This window comes from Corvus moneduloides, chromosome 3 (assembly GCF_009650955.1).
Source record: "Corvus moneduloides isolate bCorMon1 chromosome 3, bCorMon1.pri, whole genome shotgun sequence".
Taxonomy (NCBI): Eukaryota; Metazoa; Chordata; class Aves; order Passeriformes; family Corvidae; genus Corvus; species Corvus moneduloides.
Genome location: NC_045478.1, coordinates 87,409,510 through 87,433,864, shown reverse-complemented (window position 1 = coordinate 87,433,864; position 24,355 = coordinate 87,409,510). Strand labels below are relative to the sequence as shown.

The 24,355-nt window shown below is 43.1% G+C and overlaps 1 protein-coding gene across 1 annotated transcript; it reads right to left on the bottom strand.

The window, feature by feature from the left end:
* Positions 1-758: 758 nt before the first annotated feature.
* SRD5A2 (steroid 5 alpha-reductase 2) lies at positions 759-23,653 on the bottom strand. The gene is made up of 5 exons (XM_032102616.1): positions 23,329-23,653; positions 5,635-5,798; positions 3,772-3,873; positions 2,643-2,793; positions 759-2,078 (listed from the first exon to the last, which is right to left on the bottom strand). Exons 1-5 carry the CDS (start codon positions 23,610-23,612, stop codon positions 2,012-2,014), a joined length of 768 nt encoding a protein of 255 aa, XP_031958507.1. The 5' UTR covers positions 23,613-23,653; the 3' UTR covers positions 759-2,011.
* Positions 23,654-24,355: the final 702 nt, after the last annotated feature.

Genomic DNA, 24,355 nt, shown 5'->3' with positions numbered 1-24,355 from the left:
CCCAGCTCTGTGCAGTGGTATCTGGGACTGACAGTGGCAGTAACAGTCTATCAGGTGCACATATTAAGCAAGACAAAATAAATGCAGGAAACAGTCCTGTTCAGATTTGAGGAGTAGATGAGGGGGACAGAGAAGTCTGCACAAGTCCTGTTCTAGTCAAAAGGGTGAGGCAGAGCATGGTCCCTGCTCTCCCCCAGCTCAGAAATAGATGGAGAAGACAGCAGCTAGGAACACTGGCACTCATGGACCATTTGCTCTCTCATCACTTGTGAGGCTTTGGAGGGAAAAATTGCAAGGAGGAATCATCAAGGAGGATATGCTGAGGGAAGGAGCTCTGGGGAGCATGGCTGCTGCTCACAGTCAGCATCCACTCCCTGGGGAAGAGGCCATACCCTCCAACCTGGTACGCTCATTTCCTCCAGCCTTGCTTTAAATAAGGTAACCAAAGGAAAACAAGTTTGCGGTGCTAATGTAGAAACTCTCATCCCATGCAGCAACAATTCTACTTGCATCTCATTTTCTCTCTCCCTCACCTTTGCCTACACTTGGCAAAGGTCTGGCTCTCCTGTGGGCTGTAGAGGGACGGTATGGTGGGACCCAGCCTCAGCTGGCTGCTCTGCTCTGTGGTAAAGACAATTAATAATATCAGTGAAGAAGGGAGGGTTTGTCCACAGGGAGGAAGCCAGTGTGAGCAGAACTTGGTAAGCAATGTCACAGAGACTTGTTTCTGCAAACAGTAAATTATAGGCTAACATAGCTCCATGTTTCATATAAATTTTATTGTGTTTTGGAGAAAATTGCATACAACCAATCAGGTTACTCCAGCAGCAGGTAGTATGCTTCATGTGTGTAGTCTGGTCTTTTTCTTTTCAGCTGCTCAGCATAATTCTTAGCAGGATTTTATGCTCTAAAGGGTAACTAAAACTATCAGCATCCAAGAGGACATCTCTTCCTATTGAGGTTAATGACACTTTTTGGAAAATTCCTAACTACCCTGAAATTAGGAAGGGGTATTCTGTTTTTCTGTAAAAATTCAATAATATCTCTGCATCATTTCCTAATAAGAGTTTCTGAAAATATTCTCCATAGACAAAATGTACTTCCAGTGTCAGAGAACATTTTCTTCAACACAGAGCTTTTTATTTGTTTTAATTTTTGTCATACATCACCATCTCAAATCTTTTTATGAACAACAACTGAGTGGTTTTGAGTGGCAAAATTTTTATTCTGAAAAACAGATCTGGATTTGCAAGACAAAATAAATGCTAATGGAGCTGCAATTGCTATAACAAAGTACATTTAAAAAACAAACCCTGATGGCTGAAGATTAATCATCTGACAGTGAGGAAAGTAATGCTCAAGGAAGGAACACAGACATCGTGCTTGTGAGTGCCAGCTTCCATCTCTATGTACCTCACCTCACCTCTGTGCCATGGCACACTGCTCCCAGCCTTGTGCCAGCACAAATTCCCTCGTTACATGGTGTTTCTGGGAGTTAAGATGGCTTTTAGATGAAAAATAATGGGCTGAGTAATTTTTCGGGGCAAATGAGACCCCCCTCTCTGGTTTAAAGTGTGGCAACATGTAGGGTACTGCCAGCAGAGCGAGGGCACGTGCTACCGCATGGAGGCAGGAAGAAGCAGTAGCAGAAGTGCTATAAATTGGAGTGGCTGCTGAAAACTTTCTCCAGAGTAATGGGCTTACTTTCTACTTTTCTGCAACAACATTTAGCCAATGTTTTCTCTCTGATGTCAATGCACTTACATATTCATTTTCCATAGATAGAGCTGAACTGAGAAGCAGATATGTTTCTTGGGGAGTCCTTTTGCCCACAACTATCTGCAATTTCCCCTCTAAATAAAAATAAGAACTTCCATTCTGAGTTACCGTCTTGTCTGTTACAGTCCTGGGTTATCATCTATACAATTAATTATAGTCAGACCTAGCATTAAAACTGGGAATTGAAAAAAAAATCCTATAAAAACAAAACAAAGAGTCCATATTTCAGTCATTAAAAAATAAAAGGAATCAAGGCTTTCCTTGATTTTGGATAGTCCGTAAATGTCTTGAGATAGTACCTGAAAGAAAATAAGCAGACAGTGAACCTGCATACATAGAGGGAAACTGCACAGTTTCAATACAGCTCTGCTGGGGAACCTTAAAACTGTTCCAAACTGCCTTGCTTTGTTATCTCGGTGTGTTACTCTGCAAAAGAGCAGTTCAGAAACGATTTACACCTGGTTATTTAATTAACTGATAATACTGTTTGGGTTCTAACAGGCCTAAAGTAGAAATTTTAGGAATTCAGAGCTGGGGACTATATCTACTCCAAAGGACTGCAGAGGTTGCAAGGGAAACCCTAGGAAAGGCTCACATTTATGAGGCTCAGTAAAAAGAGGCTTTAACACGGTGGAAGCAGTGATGCAGCTCACTTAAATGACATGTCAGATTAAATGACAGGCCAGGCCCACTTGACAGGGGCTCCAGCTGACTGCCTGTCTTACACAAATAAGCCAGTACACCTCCTGTACATAGTATTACATGTCAGTTTTATCCCAAAGCCTGGCTCTGCTCTCCCCTGGCATTTTGCAAACTGCCTTCCAAGAGGAAGTAGCAGCATATGGCAAGGAACAGTTTGATACCTGTGATGATGATAAGCACGTGGACCAATGCAGCAAAGAGTGAAAAAGGCAAAGGCGAAGGCTGGTAGGGACCAGGTTGCAATGGCAAAACCAAACCATTCCACAATTTCTCCAAAGTAGTTGGCTCCAGAAACATAGGTGAACAATCCCCCTGCAGCAACAGACAAAATATTTAATTTTTACAGTCATCTCCTGCACATGGAAGGTTTTTTCTCATAAAGTCAGCAGCAGAATACATTCTCTTTCTTATTCAGAGCCCGTATCAGCAACCTAAGCGCACTTCCCTGAAGCCAGTGGAGCTATGCCAAAGGGGGATCTTGCTCAAAATTCTTGTATGAATACAAGAATCAAGGATGATTCTGACTCAGAGGCTTCCAGCTTTCACAATAATTTATTTTCATTTGGAAAATAACTGAAGAAAGACCATTTTTAGATTTAAATTACAATAATTAACATTAGTAAATTCTTCGTATGCCCTAAAAATATTTTTCAACTTCACTACCTTTGGGGAATGCAAAATCTGGATCTCAGTTTTTTGCAACATTTACAAGACGCAGGTAAGTATTGAAGGTGAGAAACTCTGGAAGAGACATATCACCGTCCATAACAAGCCAGCACAAGGAGTCAACACCAAGCCCAAGAAATTCTTGGATCCCCATCCATATTGCTCTACAGAGCTAGACATTTCCTGGAAAGACAATTCAGCACCTTGCACCCTTGGTGTTACTATTCTCCCCTAAAGTTTACACTCTGAATCCACCTTTTGCACAGTAAGAAGTCCACTACTATTTCTTCCTGGGCAAGGAGAAGACTATTTCCTTCTTTGCAGCTGCCTTTTACAAAGTAAAAATCCTCTTCCTGTGTCCCACTTCAATCTTCTCTGAATTACCAGCCCATTTCCTAAAACTTCTCCTCACAGTTCATGTTTTCCAGATACTGTTGCTGCTTCCCTTGGACTGTCTGCAGCCAGCTCACACCAATCCCTGCAGCTGAGAGGGGCACCTGAACCAAGTACCTGTGCAAGACCAGCTTCTCTGCTATTATTGTTGCTCTCCTGTGAATTCAGTCAGAAAACATTATCTATTTTGTTGTTCTACTTCCTTCAAGGAAGTGGGGGATAAGAATATACCTTGAGGAATCTTGTAAGTGACTTCCCCGGGTTTCCTCAGCTGACGCAGCAGGAGATCACTGTGAATGTTGATTCCCATTCCCAGCAGAAATAAGAGGAGGCCTGAGAAACCAACAAGAAATGGATTAGAAAGACAGCTCTGTCTAGACATCCCTACTCAAGCTCATGAGTGAGGTTTGTCTTTGCAACAGACAGATAGGGTCATAATGTGAGGTGGGTGGATTCTTTTTGAAGTCAGATGATGCATTGCTACCAAGAAAGCTTCTGAACAGGGGCAGCAGAGGTGACTGTGACACCAGAGCGCTTTCAGCTGTACTTCCCAGGTGGCCATAGTCACCATTTATTGAACTCTCAGGGGAGACACAAAGTACCCGTGGACACTGCTGTCTGGTGACTACCAGCCACAGCTGTGGACATTACTGCAGAGTAACCACTGAGCTGTGGGCAAGTACCAATAGTCGCATTTTACTGCTGGGGAAAGAGGAGCGCAGAGACACAAACTTATCCAGCACCTCTCTGTGGCCGGGAAAGGGACCTGCATCTCAGCACCTCTCAGTCCGCTGTCAGTGAGGCTGCTTGGACAGAGCTATGGGCGTGGATGGAAAGCAGGTACTCGCTGAAGGATGCTGACGTTATCTGGCCAGACTGATTCATTGACCAGATTCCATTTAACTGGAAAACTAGGGCCATTGGATTGAGAAACTCTGCAGGTTACTTGCCCTACATTTCATGCCACGTTGGACACTGAGAAAACCACCTCTGACAATGACTGGAAAGCAAGAAAAATAGTGTACGCACTACAATGTATAGATAAAAGACTAAATACTGATAAAACCTCAACACTTTCAGTAGTAACAGAAAGTTGGTAAGAGTCTGTAGAGGAAGAATATACTGTTTGTTTTTTCTTTAATATTTCAAACAGTGCTAATGCTGATTTTCTTTTTCCTTTTTTTTCCACATTAAATATATATTTTATTTATCATGCAAATTAAGTGATGTGGTGTTTTCTTTGTCGGGTATGGGAGGTCTTTCTAAACAATGTCCAGAATTTTTAATATGTGATGCTGTCTGAAAAGACTGAACTTTCATCCATGGTCTGAAACCGGGTACAGACATGGTTAGTTTGTACTTGTCTTATCCAAAACATTTCCTCTAACCTCCACATTAATCCTCATTTCTATGTTTACATTTAAAAAACACTGTCTCTACGGTACCAAATCTGTAATGCCATCCAACTGTTCTTGTTCAGTTATTCTCTGAGGGATTTTACAGGGTGAAATTCAGCTAGGCTATTAAGTTACGGAATATAAAGGAATCGTATTAACATACAACCAGACCGTGCATGATCTCTAATCTTCCCCTGTGCCTTACATGAGAAAAAAGAGCTCTTTGTCCCTAAAGCCTCATTCATGCTGGGGTTTTGCCCTCCTTTTCTCTCCCACTCAGAATAGCTGCATCAAGTGCAAAGCTCCCTGGCAGGGAAGAGAAAGCCACAGCTTGCTCTTGCACACAGCCACTGCTGGGTGCACGCTTCTGGCTGAGCAAGGGCACAGCCCCATGCACCTGGGGCCTGAGATTGCATCTCCATGGCCCCTAGCAGCAGGAGGCTCTGGAGTGGTGTCAGTAAAACAAGACTTGTGATTTGAGACTAACACATCATATACCTTCAAAGGTGGCTGCCTAGCAGAAAAAAAAAAAGGTTGCTGCACATTTACTTGTTTTATCTGGGCCAGCAGGCAGGTATTATGCTGATTTCCATCACAACAGATTTGACTCACATGTTCACTGAAGATTAAGACATAATTCAAAATGCTTACAAATTGCTTGGAGATTAGATCTTGAGAATCCTGCAGCTGTAATTACCTGATGTAAATCTGATGTCGGCGCACCAATCGTTTGGATATTCAGCGCAGTAAATCAGGTAGTACCCCTGGAGGAAGCCATTATAGATACAGAATAACATGCCAAAGAAAAGCAATTGCAGTGGGAAAGGTCTGCCTCTAGTGAAGAAAGGGTAAATAAATGTCCTAAGGTAGATAAGAAAACAGAGTCAGCACATTGCTCATGATAACATTGTATTTGCAATTTCTCTGCTGTAGGGAAAAAAACTTGAACAAAGCGCAAAATAGAAAATAGGTCAATAAAGACAAAAAAAATTGAAAAGAACTGCAGCAATATAAGATCAGTTATTAATGGGAACATGAAGTACTACAGATAGGTGTCTTTTTCTGGTCCTTCAGGACTGCACACAAGGTGGGAAATTAGTAAGCTCATCCAGATTCACTGATGCTTTGAGAATGTCTCTGTATCTTTCTCCACGCTTTTTGGTGAAAATGAGGAATTTGTGCCCACAAACATTTTCATTTTAAGACGTGATTTAATGCTCTGGTGGGCCAAGTGAAGATTGGTTGCTGTGGAGGGACAGGGGCACAATGATGTTCAGACATCACTGATGTTTGTGAGGGGCAGTACCAATTGCAATATTGATTCTCCAAACGAGCAGTACTGTGCCACGAGCATCAAGGAGGAGCTTCATTATGGAGAAGACATTCCTGATCCCGCTACAAGACCAATGCCTGAGGGCTTGAACCCATGGTGGCAGAGAGAGTAGAAGGTAGTGTTGACACCCCTTTGGCTCTCTCACCCCCTGCAGTATACAGCTTAAGATGCAATTCCCTTTCCCAGCCTCTCCCACTTCACTCAGAAAGAGAACCCTATGCATCTCTAACTCATAGAAGCTCTGCCCTGCTCTGCTTGGACACTTTGATGTAGAGGCAGGGCAATGCTTTTGCCTGCTTGGGGAGCTGCTTTGCCTCCAGTCCCTGCCTCCCTTCCATGCTTTCAAACTTCCCTTTAAAATAAGAAGAGCTAAAGCCCTAAGTTTAATATGCTAAACACCAAGATTTCCATGCAGCTACAGCACCTAGGTCTTTCTTAGACAAAAGCTGTGCTAACAGTAGCATTAACATCTGTGGAAGCAAATAATTGGTGCTTGTACAGTTTTAATTTTTATATATGTTTGCTTCAGGTGGGAGTATCCCTCTTGACATTTTGGACAATCCACATCATCCCTGGGAGAGTAAAACAAAGACGTTATATTCGTATTTAGTAAGTGCTTTCTTACCTGGCCAATTAGGTTCTGTAAATGGTAAAATCTACACTCTTAGTTTCTTTCTTTTGCCCTCTTGGCCTTTGGATGTTGCTCATCATACCAGTATATAAGCATTGCTAATAAGTAATTCACATCCCATGTTGCCAGTGTCAATTTAAGCAAGCTGAGGCATAAAATGTCATAATATTATAAATCTAGATTAAATCACACTATGTCTGGAAGTGAGTAAGCAGAGTACAAGCAGCAACATGTTAATGTATTCACTGCTTTCCAAAGCAAGGTAAGACAGATTTCCAGCAATTAAGGCAGCTGTGATGCAAAAGTGCTCAATATTTCTAAATATAGAGAAACGTAAGAGGTATGGAAAATATTCTTCAGATAGTGGTATCACATTTGTCATATTTATTACAGAAGAAAGGAATGCTCTTTGGAGTAATGTTACCAATAATCACTGGGTTTGCCCTTTGGGAATGTGATGCTGCAGCTGTGAGTAGGCGAGGCCAGCTTTAGCATTCTGATCGGCTGTTGAAGTCATATTGACGAATTGGACCTGAACAGTTACGAGAAAAAGTGTGAAACTTGCAAATGAAGGCTCAGAGACAGCAAATTGTATAGAAGAGGGAATGATGCAAACCACACAAAGCGAGTTTAGGAGGTGAATTTATACAGCAGGTTTGAGTAAGACTGGTGCTTTGTCCTTGGTCAAAACCAGTTAGGTTTAAGAGACTCTGAGTTTTTACAGCTGATGCAAACAGAAGTTTCTCAGGTCCCAGAAAAGCTGATTGTTTCCATGCTGCTTCCTGATGCTGCTGTTGCAGGATAGAGGTTACAGGCCCTTGAAAGGTGGTTTATCCTGCAGTAACAGGAGGTCACAGACCTCTCTAGCATGGAGTGGATGCAGGACAGAAAGAATCTGCATACAAAGTAAAAGTACAGTGGCAGGGGAGCCAGGAGGCATCAGCTTTGTTTAGTTGTTGAGGCAGTAAAATCCTGGTATCACTGTAGTCCTGCTTCATAGCAGTTTGGACAATCCAAGTCAGGATTTCATCCAAGAATTTTTGTTGTGGAATGTGTTCCCAAAGGATATCTCCGTGGGTCTGCAAAACCAGAGGCCAGATTCAGTTCTCTGTATAAGAACAATGCCCTGAGTATTTATTTTACTACAGCACTTGTCAGGTTGTACTACGTGGCTAGTTGAGGGTGCACAAACTATTCCTGATGAGATTTGAAAAATCAACAGACATAAAGCGGGAGCATTTAATAGGTTTAAATATTCCATGGAAGAGTCTGCAACTCTACTGGAACTATTTTGCAGTGTAAAAATCAAAGAGGGCCTGAAGACCACCGTTTTAGAATAACAGAACAAATCTGGCCTTTTAGTTTTAGTCCAATGACAAATTTGACCTTTTACTTTCAGTGCAGTATTGATGACTAATTCATTACTCCTTTATTATCTTTACCAGCCAAAGGCACTGCATCTGACTAAACCATTGCCAACAGCTTCTTTTTCAATGAATGAATAATGAATTATTCATTTTCTTCCCCATCATTTATTTTCCAAAAGAGCAGGTTTTGAAGAGAAAATCATTTGTCATTGCATCAATTTTCATCTTAAAGGTATTGGTCCAGCTCTTGAAAACTTGGGAGACCCTCACCTAAACCAAGGGAGAGTAGTATGTGTTTGCTCTTCTTTCCAAAGAAGGTGGAAATCTTTTCACAAATGTTATTACAATGCACTAAGAGTAGGTTGTTAGTCCTCCAACGGCTTGTCAGTCAGAGATGTTTATGCTCCTGCTGTGTCTTCTCCTCTCCAGGGTCTAGATGCAGTAGGTCAGACAGTAGCAGCTCATTTTTCACTCTGGAAACTCAGGGTGTTTTACACCTGGGGCAACTGAGTCAAGGGCGCCAAGGATGGGGCACACCTGGCTCCCTGTGAGACTCTGGGTCACCAGCCTCCTGCTGTGTCTGCCCATCTATGCCTCTGCCCCCGGGCCTTCTTCTGGGTTTAACCAGGATGAACAAAGAACTGGGAATCAGAAAGATTGCAAGGTGGGCAGGGCTGATGTGGTGCTTTTCTCCTTGAAGGCAGGTGCTGGCCATAACCCACCTTTGTCCTACTCATGCTGGGCCATGGTCTGAATGCCCTGGCCCCTCCCCTGTGATCCTGGCCAGCCTCCAGAAGAGAGCTATGGACTTCTCCTGACCAGGAATGCTCTGAGTCCCTGCAGGGATATTTTGTTCTCCTTGGACAATGTGGGGCAGGGCTTGCCCTGAATCCCTGGTGAGGATGAACCAACATGCCAAACAGTGCCTGAGAACCACTTCCCCACAGTCTGGGCTCCACATGCTCTGGTTCCTCTTGTCCCACCCAGACATACAAAAGGTGAGGAGGACTGGTGGCTGAGGTCAGGGCAGGCAGCCAGGCCCTCCCGTGAGGGTGATTCCCTCAGGGCCCTCCCAGCTCACTGAAAACACTCCACAGACTGGTGGGTGTTGTGCAGTTGCTGCAGAGGTCATGCAGTAGGTGAGACACCCTGCTCCATCGAGGGCCCAGGTTGCAGTCCCTTTTCTCACTCCCTGAAAACTCCTTGCTGAGGTGCTGTCTGCAGTTCTCACCCCATTATTGGTACCTTCTCAAACAAAGACCTCTCTAAGTCAGAGGACAGCTCTCTAGACTGCTGCACCTCTTTCCTTATGGGGGTGTTTTCATTTTCTTATTTGTACAAATACAGGTATCTCAGGTGATAAGAGAAACTACGTGGTTTGTGTTACACTAACTACTGACCAGACATGAAAGGATTTGCCTGCTATCAAACCATGGATTTACTTTCAATCTGCCTTGTGTACAGATTGAAAAGTTTGGTGTCCAAACCTGGGGAGATTACACAGACCAGTTCTATTTGCGCCAACAATTAACATCATAGGAGTCTTTGCCATAGGTTGTCACTGGAATCACATCACCAGGGGGCTGCTGGCACCCTTGGCATACCTGACCACTTGGACAAAGGCTCAAGTTGTTCACAGACATGATGGACTTTTATTTGGGGTGGCTGTGATGCCTTAAACAAAGCCTCTAATTATTCTGGAGAGTTATGGATGTCAAATTATGTGTCCCAAAGACATCTGCTGCTGAAGTCTGCACGTATTTTCTGAGCCCCATCCTGTATGTTATTTGTGAATTGCACTCTGAGGTAATTTTAAACTTTTACAATTTTTGAGTTGTGTTACACGAATTCTCATTGAATATTTATAGGAGAAAACTGTCAAGTCCACACCAGTACACAATCTGGCACCTAATTTTTCTGTGGCCAATTAAAAATTTTCAGGTACCCCAGACTGGGTTTAAACAAATGTAATGGGTAAATGTTCAGTTCTGGGCAGCAGGTTAATTTGCTATCAGTTTAAAGGGAACGTAAAACAAAAGACTTCAAAATACTTCCAAAAGTGAAATGAAGCATTTTAGCCTTCCTTCATTATGGTATCTACAGATGCCCCAGCATCACAATGCAGGTAGAACCTCCTCACCCATCATATTCCTTCCTCAAACATCCTACCCTGAGATGCTTTGCCCTTCCCCACTTACTCTGCAACAGCCTGAGAAGGTCATCAGCCAGGAATATTCGGACAAAAAGTAAGCTATTAGCAGCTATTTGTACTGTGCAGGGTGGACCGTGTCCCTTTTATTAGGGTCTGCACAGCGAGACATGCTCTGTCACAGACTCGGGAACAAGATCTGGGCTACCCGCAGGTGACGCACCAGCAGTGCCGGCAGGCAGGAATCACGGACTGCCCATTAAGCCTCTGGCAACACCCACTGCAGCTGGAGGACGGACAGCAGGTCTCATCTCCTGTATTGCTGTTGTATTCCATCTCCTGATATAAGGAAGCCATAAGTTCAGGAGCTGAGCTCTTTTTCTGGAGCTGATGTCCAGCTACAGCTGCCTGAGGAGCCACCAGTGCGAGGGATGTGTAGTGGCTGTGTTTGCCACTGGGTGACCCCAGCTGCAGGGCACATCTTCCTGGTGGGGGCAGGAATGTTCCTCATTTCTGCATCACTGGGACAACCTGAAACCATCAGATAACTGTAATCACTTCCTGAACCGTGGCCCAGTTTGTAAGTTCATCTTAAATCATTGAACAGAGTCAGTGAGGGGAGCAAGAGAACTACCTTTTTATTTTAATCATGAAGATTTATTTATCTAGTGATGACAAAAACAAAGTTGGAATGAGGTCTCCTTTCCAAGAGAGCAATATTTTTCCACATGCAAAATACCCTGCTTCCATGTTCCTGTAAAGATCTTTGAACAAACTTTTGATGGCTATAATTCAAGGAACAAGAAAGATATATTATTTAAAATCTTATGATTCAGCTGTATAAAATGATACTAAACCTGCCATATCAGGTTCATTTCTGAGGGTACTGTCTAAAAAAATTGGCTCAATCTACAACCCTTGGGATGTTTGTGTTTCGCTTCCAAGATTCATCCAACCTGAAGCCTGTTTGTAGGGACAGTCTTTCCATGTGGTCTCTTAGTATGAGGTCCAGGGCTGAATGAAGACTTCTGGCAGGAGCAAACTCATCTTTCTTGGGCAAGAGATAGAGGCACACATCTAATCAGGGGATGGGAGAAGGACTGAGGAAACCCTGAGACAGAGGGCACCATAATTGGGTTTCAAGGAGCTCCTGAGAAGAAGGTCAATGGGAAAGAGAATGTCTGGGCAGCACTGATTTAATGCCAAAAGCATCAGAAATGCAGTAGGATTCAGTGGCAAAATGAGAAGAGACTTGTAAGAGACTGCCATACTGAACCATGGGGGCTGCTGAATTTATAGTGAAGATTAATAAGAATAAACTTATTTGAGGTAAAAAATAACACACAATACTAGAAAATAATTTATTTGGGACAGCTGAATAGCTGTGATCAACAGTTGTCATAACACTGAGAGGAAGTTAGTGTGAATGCAATGAAATTTCTGTTAAAGGTAATATAGAAAAAAACCACTCAAGTAAAGAGATTGGTAGGACTGAGAGAAGGCGGATAATCAGAAATTACAGACAAAGGCAGGTTCTTTAATAAAGAGAAGACAAAGGTTTGGAATTAATATTAATTTTTATATTTCAGGGGATAAATTATATTCCATTGAAGAGAGGCAGAAAGTAGCAGCTGCTGAGGACAATTGACCATCATTTACTGCATTTTGTTTTGAATGATCTGACACTGGCTTCTGCCAAGACAGACTGCTGACTGTGAAGGACCTCTGCTCTAATCCAGCGTGATGCCTTCAGGGTTTCATAATGTCTCATGACTCATCTAACATTTTATACAAACTGAACATCTCAAAGATGATAAACTCCCTAGAATAGATTAGCAGTTGCTTAACACCAGCATTTATGAGTAAAGCTCCAGAGTGGTACTTGCTGTGCCAGGAAGGCTGACACCATGGATAACAGCACTTGCAGAACAGTCAAAGGAATCAGCAACTGCACTTGACTTGCAGCCACAGAGCTAAATACAGATTTCAGATTGAAACCTTGGTGGCAGGTCAGAATAGCTCAATTGCTTGCAACTGCATTTGAATAAAAGGGGGTTATAGGAAAAATATTTTCAGAAGTATGTATATCTGATGGGAAAGACTAAAAATAAAGTGCTGCTTCTACATCACTGTCAGTCATTGCTGAAAAAAAAACCCAAAACCATGATGCATTTAACCTTGGATAAATTTAAGGGATCTGAGCTGTTTAACACTCAGTTCCAACATTATAAACACCTGAACTAGTCATTCTGACCATCTAGAACTAGTCAGTAATGCCTCATTGATTGATATAAATCTTAAGCATGCTATGCAGTTAGCAAAATAAGGATAAATACAGTTTAGGAATAAAGCTTAGTCCTCTTCACATTGCATACAGATATTATTAGACATGCTATATTTCATAAAAGTGGTTGGAAAGCAAAGGAAGAAAAAGAAAAGGAATAGGACCTTAAAAAGGGTATTTGGTTTTAATTAGTAGAGAAGAATTGTGTAGGCTTGACTGCAAGGCAAAAATTTTTGCTCTTCTAAATTCACTGCAATAGCAGCCACGTTTCGAAAGTGTTTTGCAATTTTGTTTATAAATTACTTCATTACTCCTCTTGGTTTTCTTCCATTATTTCTGAAAATGTCACTAGAAAATCTGGGATCTCCCAGTGACTACCAGCATCCAGACAGAACCAACAAAGGAGAATTCTTCTGGTAAAAAGGCATTGAATCATTAAAAGCGTCGATCTTTTCTCCCGGTTTTGCAGATATAGGAACAAAACACTGTACTTCAATTATTATGCATTTTGTAAAAGGACACCAAGAACAGAATTGTTGGGCTTGGTGCACTAACAAGCTGCCTCAGCAAGTCACAATCCATCAGCAAATTACACTCAGTATACATTTGTACCAGCATATTCGTTTCTCAAATGTTTCCATTTTGGTATTAAACACCAAATAGGTTTGAAATACTTTTAATTTAAAATATTCTTTTTTTTTTCATTTGCTATTAGCCAGCCACTTTTTTTCCTTTTCATTTGTATTGTGGAAAGGAGATCAGAATGAGCACTGAACTAAACAAAGGGAAGAATTGATTGACTGACCATAACCAAAGGCAACTGAAACAAGAGCCAGAGGAAACAGAAATTAATACCTTCTCACCATCCCTTGTGGAATTTGGCATATTTATTGGGAAGATGGGGATTTGTTTTTAAAGTACTTTTTTCTTTCATCACCAAAGAAGGTAAAGTGGAGCTAATAGTGCAAAGGAAATGCATTTCTCAGACAACTCCGCCAAGTTTAAATTGCTTTCCCTAGGAAGAGCCAGAGACGTGTCTCACTTTAGTAACCCTAATCTGGGCCGAGTTTTAAAATGTGAAAGCTTTAATATTTTTTTTTTTTAAAAAAAGGTCTGAAAGAGAAGCAAACAGGCAAAAAATGCCTCAATAGCATAATGTAAGTACTTTTCTTCCTCTCTGTCATTTCTCAACATTTCTTCCTCTCCTGTTCTCAGGAGGAACAGAAGTTTTATAGAGGTCCATGCATTGTCCTACCCCAGATGTGTGACAGGAGTCACTGGAAGGTTTTCTTAGGACCACACTGTCTAGAGGTATTTCCATGTGCATCTCTAGCAGGAGACCCTGCTAACATGACTATACTTCTTTGGGTAGCCCAGCTAACTTATTCAGAGCTCTCTGTAGCCTTCCTGCCCACCCTGAAGGGTGGCATGACAACCTAGACCAAGGAGACTTGGCTTTGTAGGAAAGTCACCCAGCCCATCTTTACAGTACATCAGAGTGCTGCAGGCTGTCACTCTGCCTCACGATCTGCATCCCTGCCTGGCAACTGATCTGCTCCTTAGCATCTCACCTAGGCTAACCCTCTTTCTCTAGCAGACAACACATCTCTTTGAAGACAGCCTTGCTAAGGTGACATTTTCCAGAGCCATCTCTGGGAGGCAGTCTCCCAGCATGGCAGGTGTTGGATTAAGTTGGTCTAGCACTGTTGTAAGCAAAATGGTATCTTATGTCTGGCTAAAACTGACTGTGGGTGTTGCTACTCTACTACATGTTTATAAAGAGTCGTTAAGAAGGAGGAAGTCAAACCCAGCTTCCTTCAAACAGGACCTTTTTTCATTGTTGTTGAAGGTCACATGTGGCTACACATTTCTAGGAATGGTGAAACTTTCTGCCCATCCTTAGGTATTAAAAGGGTAGCAACCGGTGCTTCAAAAGTTCACAGCTAGGTAGAACTTAGCTGGCTCTTAAAATAAATTTGGATCTGTAGGAAAAGATATTGGTTTTTTTCTTCTTATGAGTTGACTTTTCCCATTTTCCTGCGTGGAATATTTTAACTCAGTTTTAATTGGTTTTGTTTTGTTGAGTTTTTTAACAAAATAATCTCATTGCTATTGTTGTAACAATGAGATGTTGCAAAAATAATTAGAATGTCAGCTGAGTGGTCAGCAAAGAGTAACACAGCTCTTACATTCAAATGGGTGTAGATATACGTGTATTTAATTATTTGACCAAATTCAGTAAGGATCACCTTACTGACCAATTCACCTGCCACATTTAAATCAGTTTCTAGACATAGAAGGACATTTTGAGGTGTATAACTTACGAATAGTCTCTTGATTTAAGTTTGAAAGTATTTCTTTATCATAATCCATCCTGACCAAAATTACTTTCATTTTGAAGGAGATACCAAGAATATAACTTACATCAAGGGAAATATGCAATGTCTGGGATGGGCACTGATTTATAATCATACTACTAGGAGGTTATTTCACTATTTTATTTTTCTTAACTGAACACCATAAAACTGGCAAATAACCTAATTAAATAAGGTTTTGAGTACTCAGAGGGGCTTATTAAAGTGTGTCCTTTTGTCAAACAATATTTATTGGCTTGGTAAAAAAGTCCTACCTCCTCCATAATGGCTGCCTCTATTACGGTAAGAAATCGAAAAAAACCAGATTTGTGGATCTTGAAGGAGCAAGATCCATCACAAATTTCCTACTGGCCTTATACAGTGAACCTTAACACTTCTCTCTTGCTTTTTATGTCCTACTTAAGAGTAGCCTCAATAAGGGAATACTACAGACACCTCTTAATTAAAACAAGTCATTTTCTTGTTTGGTAAAAACATTACTATTTTCAAGTAAAAACCTTTATTGAAACTCCTGTATATAATTTAGGTTTTTTTCTCTCTCTGTCTCAGTATAACCCTTTACAACTCTGCTTTTCTGATATCAACAGCATGAATGTAGTAATGCACATCCAGATCTTTACATCCACACCAGTCTTACTGAGGCCCAGTGGAGTTTGGAGCTCAGAATGTTACCGTCTTGTAAGGATTTAAGCTCACAGGATAGCGAGTGTTTTAACTTCCTCAGTGGGCTCAAGCCTCACACGGGTGAGATCAGAGAAACCCTCTTCTGCCTTGGTGATATCCTGGTGGCTGGGACTTGGATCTCTGCCCTGGGACTGAAGTTTGGACAGTTTTCTGCAGAGCAGACTGATGGTGGACTGACACCCACCAAGGCATTTTGTATTTGACAGCAACAGTGAAGTCTCAGAGAAGGCATGAATACTCCTTTAGTGCATTTAAAGCTGCTTTCTAATAACAAAATGGCACAAACAAATTAGTAGCAGATATAAAGATACTCCTAAAAGGCATGTTGTCTTGAAAAGAAGCGAAGAAAGATGAAAGTCATAACTCAGAAAATCTTCCAGACCGAGAGACAAAAGGAAAAATCACATGGGTACAATTTGGTGTGGGCAAAATGACAGGTTTCTGTAATGTTAGCCACTTTCCAGTAGGAAAGGAGAGTATAGATAGGATTATTTGTGCTAATTGTTAGGAAGGCAATCAGATAGTATTCTGAGGACAGAATTACGAAGATATTTCATAGTGCTAGAGAGGACTGCAAGGAAGCAAACTCCTCACCAGCACTGGGGACATGAGCATTTTACAATTCTGAGGCAAAGCATATAAAGGGACACTTTTGTTGGCTTTTAATACAATTATTTGAGGAACCTGGATAAAAATAGCAGTGAATCTAGTATTTTCATGGAAGAGAAGAAATTGTATACTAGCATTACTGAAATGCACTGGGATGACTGGGGAGCAAGGAATACATAGAAGAGGCAGAGCAACGGCCAGCCTCTGTTAGGGATATCACTGACAGATCTAGAATTACTGCCAAGTCCAAACAGCAGGAGAGAGGATGCAAATGTGTTACTGGTGAAGGCCAAAAGGAATCTAGTCAAGGTCTATTCCAAAGCATCAAGGTGAAGGAAAAGAGAACAGGATTTGTTACTTGTCAAATACCTGCATATTTTTTGTTGGGAGATTAATGACAGAGGTCTCAAGAGGCCAACAGTAAAAATGCTTTTAGTTATTGACCCTTAATAATGGTGACTTTCTAAGACCAAAGGATAAAATAGCTATTTCTATGGGGGGAAAAATAATCTCTGGATTGGATCTATTGGATCTGGTGGTTATTATCTGGTCTGGTTATATTCACTACTAGCAAGGAGAGTACCACTTAAATATATAAATATTCTTCAAACTTAATCTAATTTCTGTTTATCCACTTCATGTTTCAAAAAACATAACTAAAACTCTATATGTACCAATACAGAATACCTCTAAAAATTATGAGAAAATTAATTTATAAATGACTTATTCATTTGGAGCCTCCATCCATCTGCATTTCTCTGGAGGCTTGAGCTGCTTTTCTTATTGATCACAAGTAGGTACTCCTATTTGAAAAAAAGGCCAGTCCAGGTATGTACAGGTAAACACAGCACCTGCCTGACCAACCAGGCAGTACCGGCAGGCACCGCATTCTGCAGCACCAGGGGAGAGGGAGTGCCTTTTTCTTTCTCCACCCAGCTTAGTTTCAGAGAGAGGGGAACTGGCCAAAAGAAATGTTAAAAACTTATGCAAGGATGCACTTTTCAAATGCTCCTCATTTCTCATTCTCTTGCCACCAAATTATGCATTCCCTGATCTTTTTAGAAATATCTCAATTTGTAGAAAAGTAAGTACACCAAGTGGGTCACCTCCAATCAGAGCTACATCTCAAAGAGCAGCCTTACTTAATGTCTTTCAGATTCACCTCAGTGCACTTCAGAAATGAAAACAGCAGTTTGGTTTGTTAATATATCAACAGAGTAAAAAAGAAAACAAAGATTTGATTGGATTTGATTGAAAATAAAGTTGCAAGAGAAAAAAACAAATAAGTAAATGTAATTCTAGGTGGTCTTTTAAACTGAAATGCCTCTTTAAATTGCTTGTGCCCCAGCTGTTAAGGGCAGCACAGAAGGGGCAAATGCAGCACCCTGTCTTTTACACCTTTGTCTTCAGGATTAGCTTTGTAAGTCAGAGGGACAAGGCCTTCCCTGCTGCCATTGCCCATGGTGGCATCTCCTCTGCTGCCTCACCCCCCTGCCTTCCTCACTGGCAAAGGAAATGCAGCATTAAGATTTATATGGAATTGGATTGCAAAGGCTTCCTCTCATCGCCTCATGTTATGTTTCCCACCTTTGGTTTTTGAAGTTGGACTGCGAAATGGAAAGGCAGCAAACAGGTTTCTCCCCGCCACCTGAGGGCTTCCGCTGGCATTCCCAGCACAGCCCCTCTAGCACGAAAGGCTGTAATACAAACCACATTTCAAAGTAAAATACTTCGTAAGTAATTTATCACAAGAAGTGTTCCTGTACGTACATCTTACACCACTCATCATTTTCAGCTCCTAACCAGCTTTCCACAGAGATTGCATATACAGATGGCAGACTTGGCAATCCTTTCTTGTCTCACTTTCTTCTTCCTTTCCTCTGCCTTCCCACCCCATCACTTTTGGAGGCCCCTACCATCACAGAACCTACCTTGTGAAAGTGAAGAAGCTATGAGACTATTTAACACAGACGTGAAAACTCAGATTTAGATTTTTTTCAGATTCCAAATAATTCAGATTTTAAGAATGTTATCTTTAGCACCAGAGAACATTGGAATTTGATGAAGTTCACCTAATAAAGTGCACATTGAGACACAAAGAGCTGGCTAAGGAGAGCAGCCAAACAGGTCGGGGGTGGGATTCCTCCCTTCCTCCTTCTCCCCTCAGCAGTAGCAGCAGCAGCCTGCCTTCAGCCCTTCCTGAAAGCTACGAAGAGAGAGGCTGCTGCCTAGCGGTGGCAGAGAAAGGCAGAAAGCATCCTGCTGTCATGGCTCACCACGGGGCACTGGACAAGCAGGATGGAGGGAAGGTCTCCTGGCTCCAGCCACCTCCCTCTTGAATCCTCTCGGGCAGCAAATCTCTGTTCTGGGCAGCACTAGGGGAGGGCTGGCTCTTTGGCCAGCAATCAGGTGACCCTCTCCTTTCTCTGCCAGCAGTGGGCTGGATGGGGCATGGCACCTGCCAGAACTGGCTCACAAGGCTCCTGTAGGCAAGCAGAGAGGTCCTCTAAAGTCCTTGTCAGTGAGGCACCATCGGCATTAACCCAGTTTCCAGAACAGGATTAGGGTGGTCGTTTCAACACTCCAGCATATTCCTCAAGAACCTGACAATAAATACAAAATTACCACTGATTAAGCTGGCTCACGGCACAAATTCTAGACAACTGTGCATATTAATGTGGGCAGGACAGCACTTCTGAGCAGTGTGCCCATATAAAAAAGTTACTTTAAAATCAAAGAAATACAGTGACACAAACAAAAACCACTCCTAAGGAGTGATAGATTGTAACCTTGGTTACAATCCTGGTTATACCAGCTCCAGAGTGTTCTAAGTAGCGTGGAAACACAGGATGTCCCTCTGTGACTCTAAACAGAAAAGCGCTTTCCCAGTCTGTAAACATCGGAGTAGCGTGGGGGAACAGGAAAGCAATGCTCTCTCCAGACATGCTACTACAACTCTGGTACTGTATTATACATCACACACTGATGTCTTCATTTTAAAATGGATACAGAAAAAGAGGAGAGGGAAAAAAAGCCGCAGAAATTATCTGAGGACTGAGAGGGGGGAAAAAAGTCTTGCATTGAGGGCTGTCTGCTGTGGTCCAGTGACATTATAAATCTAGTTTAGGATATCTCAGTTCAAATAAAAAATATTGTAGCTATTTGACACCATGTCCAAAAGCAGGACAAGTTAATTATGCTGGCTTAAACCTGTTCCTAAATTTATGAAAAGGTAATTTTATCCTGACCACTTTCATGTTGGATGAAGTATCATGTGTTTGCACTACTCTAACTCGTGTCAGATCAGGTAATGTCTGTTCCCCTATAACTGGCATAAATCCACTACAAACCCATAAATTCAGCATAAATACCATATCATGTGGAGTAATTAATGCACCAGAAACACGATCATGTGCCCCTATATTATCTGGATCAAACTGATGCTGACAGAGGACTTGACAGCCCTGTAACAAGCAAATTAAAACATGACCCAGTACCGTGTAAGTGATATCATGGTAAGAAAATACTGAAGGATACTACAGAGTGCTTTAAATTAGCACAGGGTGGAGAGAAGGAGCAAGGCCCACTGGGAGAAAATCAAGACCAGTCATATTTAAGCAAGACATTTTAAACATGTTTAAGTAAGGGTAAAATGATTCAGAAGATAACACTACCAAAGAAAACGCTGGATTTCTCCACTTAAAAAATGATGGAGTTTTCGCCTTCTGGCGTCTTGAGAAGAAGACTTGAAGTTACTCCGAAATATGTGCTTCAGTCTAAAAGAAGCTACTGGGGAAACACAGCTGGCTAGAACATAAAGGAAGGTAGAATAGCTAAGCACCGTAGTCTTCTGGAAGTCTGTGTTTCTCCATTATGGAGTATAATGTCCTTTTGAGCATACCTCTAATGAAAACTTCCCTTCCTCATGTATGGTTGCTATAGTAGATGAGACAAAAGTAGGAGTTACAAAATCTTCCCCATGGAGAGAAAGAATTAATTAAATTTTGCAACAATATACAAGGAAACTGTTTCATACAAACAGAGTGGATTCTTAAGTACAGATATCAGATGATCAGTAGTAAAAGTAGGAGTGGATTAACAAAATACATTCATAGTTAAGGGTGGAACACCTTTATTCATTTCAAAATTCTAAAGTTGGAAAATGCAGTAGGCTACAGCCATTAGGTAAATGCAATTTTAATGCTTTACTCATTATCCTTGCAGGCAAGCTTAATAACAAAAGTATTTAAAACTGTTGTTAGTTTATTCCAAGTAAAGGTAATAAATTGAAAAAAACAAACAAACAAAACAAAACTAAAAAAATCAAGCTAGATCCTGACTGTTATGTCAAACTACCAAACCTCTTTTCAAACACTATATGGCAATGAAATGTTCTAATCCAGTGTGATCAGTGCCCCTTGGTAATATGATTTATCCAACATCATTTTATCGGCAAACAGCTGTAATACACAAGTGCACAAAATACATAAGTGCACTTCTTTCTACCCCATTTTCAGCACTGCAATAAGACAGCTTGCCCACCAGCCTTGTCACCAGGATGTGGTAGCACTCAGTATGGAACAGGGAAGTCTAATATCCCATGAGATACTGCCTACAAAATCCAGGAGCTGCAAGTGGGCTTAGACTGGAGCTGATGCTGGATGGCAAAACCCGTGAATCCCTGGTGGTCAGGGATGTCTCCTCCACTGTTGTCTTCTTCCTCCAAAAACGGAATAAATCCCAAAGACTTAATCCAGATTACAGTTGTTTTGTCACTTACTGATTGCTAAGAATTTGACCCAACCTTCAGAGGGTCCAAGTATCTAAAAAGTCTAGGCAGCTAAAAAGTCTAGAAAAGAAGAAAGCTGCACAAATTCTGTTTAACTGTAAGCTATGCTAATGGCTAAAAAATTCTCTGTAGCAATAAATTATCCTACCTGCTAGAAATTGTATATAACAATTATCTGTGCCGCTTGTTAAAACTTTAATGTTATCAATAAAGTTCTAATCATAAGCACAACTGTGTGCCCACAGGTCATTCTGCCAAGGATCCCTCAAAGAACCTGCCTATCCCATAGCATTGTCAGGTGAAAGCCAGAAACACTTCTATTTTGTGATTTTGCTGCTCTTTAGATAACAGTAGAGTAGTAATAGTTAATACAACATTTCAAATATTAATTGATTCAGTAGAATGTCAGAATGGCTTGTGTGAGAAGGGGCTGCAGACTGTGAGAATAATATTGAAGTAACATGCTGTATTAGAAAGAAAGGTTTTATACAGTTGGTTGAAGTGAGGGCTTTTACTCACTTCAAAAAGTAAGTTTAAAAAAGTATACTCCAGTGACAGATGAGAAGATTCCCAAACTGTCTGGGAAAGAAAACATACGCAAACACAGTGCTTTTGCCTAAGTCCGGCAGTAAATTTGGAAAAGAAGCCAGAGGCTCAATAGATGTATGCTTGCTGGTAGGGTAACATTTCTTTCAGTTGTCTAGTGGTGTTCATTGATAGTTGTGTTTCTCAAACAATCAAAATTCTTGAGAATAACAGAATGCATGAAACTAAATTTTGTATAACGACATATAATCAGTATATCTAGCTTTCTGGAAGCCAAATATATTATGGGTGTGTCCTCCAGCTAACTCCTCCAGCAAACACAATGGTAGTGATAACAAATACGTGTCTAAACTAGTGTTTTAGCAGAGTAAACCATTCTCTGTTTTAAATTTCTCAACAACAGCCTAGAGTTTCTATCCCTAAACTATCTGTGGAGATACTGCAACTGGATTTTCAATATATTGATTTTGGTTGAGTAGCAAATAATAATTTCTGATCAAATATTACAAGAATGTTTTCTATTCCTATGAAGCAAACTAAGAAAACAGAAATAGGAATTGTGGTGAAAAATGGCAAATCAAGTCAAGGTTTTGCCTCAGAAATTACATAGCTCTTTCCTACATAATGGCATAACATTTTCACATGCACTTGCCACATGTGAATAAAAGCCATTTGTTTCCATAAACAGATAACCAAAACTCAAATTCCTCATAAAAGAACTCCACAGAAAATGAAAGTGGAGCAGAAGATGGATTCTGGTGATATTCTCCAGAAACAAGTCCCACTGACTGCAGAACCAGGTGACAATTGTAGAGCTATGTCTCTTCAAAATTATCACACAGGATGAAAACTCTACTATTTTTTTTGAGCTCCTGATTAGTAAATATGGAATAAATTAGAGTTACAGCATTCGTTGACTCTGTTAAGACCAGATTTCTTAAAAGAAAAGATACTAAAAGGAAAAAAAAAAAAAAACCCTACATAAATTGGTAGTTCGATAGTGAAGTGAGAATGACGAATTGAGCCTAAAGAACCAACTTTGGTGCCGTGGCTCAGCAAGCCGGCAGCGCCTCTGTCTGCCCCGCGCTGAGGGCAGAGCCGTGCGCTGCCGCGCTGCTGTGGCTTTGCTCTCGGCCATCCTCTCGCATATTCCCACGGCTGGATTTGGCGGCCGGCGCTGCTCCCGGCGCTGCACATGCGGCGCTTCTCCTGCCCGCAACCAGCTCTTCCTATGTACCTTTATATAATATTTGGATGGGTTTAATCCAAACATTTGCTCCAGTTTAGCGACACCTTCTTTTTTTTTTTTTTTTTTTTTTTTTTTCTCCCCCTAATAGAACAATTCAAAGCATCCATCCTTTCCCCTGCTTCAGGCACCCGAGCACCACCTGCTCCTTCCCCCGGCGGCCGCGCCGAGGCAGAGATGCCCACCGGGCCGATCCCTACGCTTCGAGCGGAGTCCAGGGGCGCGGATGGCCAGCGGGACGCGGGAGGGAGCGATGCTGCAGCCAGGACTTGCCCCGGCCCCGCCGCCCGCCCGGCTCCGGCCGCGCCCGCTCCCGCGGCTCCCCTTGGTTTAGTTTCCCGAGGCGAGGCGGCAGGGAGCCGTGCCCGGCGGCGGTACCTGTAGAAGTAGTGCCAGCAGAAGAGGCAGCAGAGGAGGCGGCAGCCGAGCGGCTCAAGGCGCGGCGGGCTGCGCAGCGCCAGCAGCAGCGCGGGCACCAGGAAGGAGGGCAGCTCCTGCAGGAACCAGGCGCAGCGCGCCGGCAGCCGGCCCCGCGGCCGGCACAGCCGCTCCTCGTGCTTCCCGTAGCGGGACGGCACCCGCAGGTACAGCGAGAGCTGCAGCAGCGCCAGGGCGCCCAGCAGCGAGCTCAGCGCCAGCACCAGCCCGGGGAGGCACTGCATGCTCGGGGGCGGGCGGGGGCGAACGGCCCTCGGCCAGCGCCAGCCCCGGCCTTATTAGAGCCGCGGCCGTCACCCCGCCCCGCCGCGCGGCCTCCCCGCGCCCGGGCTCGTCACAGGGCGCAGCCCCTCGTGCCGGAGCGGGCGAGGCGCCCCGACCCGTCCAGAGGGGAGCTGTCCCACTCCAGCCCTCCCTCCCGTTCCATCTAGAGGGGAGCTGGCCCCCTCAATCCCTCCTTCCCTCCCGGCCGGGCCCGGCGCGTCCTCAGGGGAGCTGTCCCCCTCCACCCTTCTCTCCCGTCCCATCTAGAGGGGAGCTGTCCCCCTCTATCCCTCTCTCCTGCCCCGCCCGGAGGGAAGCTGTCCCCTTCCATCCCCGCCATCCGTCCCGCCCGCAGGGGAGCTGTCCCCCTCCATCCCTACCATACATCCCGCCCGGAGGGTAGCAGCCCCCTGTCCTTCCCTCTCTCTCTCGCCCTCTCTCTCCCGTCCCCCTCCCTCCCTCCCGTCCCCCACACTGTCGGGGTCCGCGCCGGCCCCTCCCGCCGCCGGTCCAGTTCGGTCCCTCCCGAGGGTGAGGGCAGCGGCGGTAGGCGAAGGGAGGGAGGGAGGGAGGGAGGGCCGGCGGCGGCGAGGCGGCACGGTCGGCACCGAGCGGGGGCGAGGCGGCGGCGGGGCGGGGGCGCGGCCCGGAGGTGAGCGGGGGTGACTCCCGCAGGAGGAGATCGCTGCCGGCCGGGTGGGAG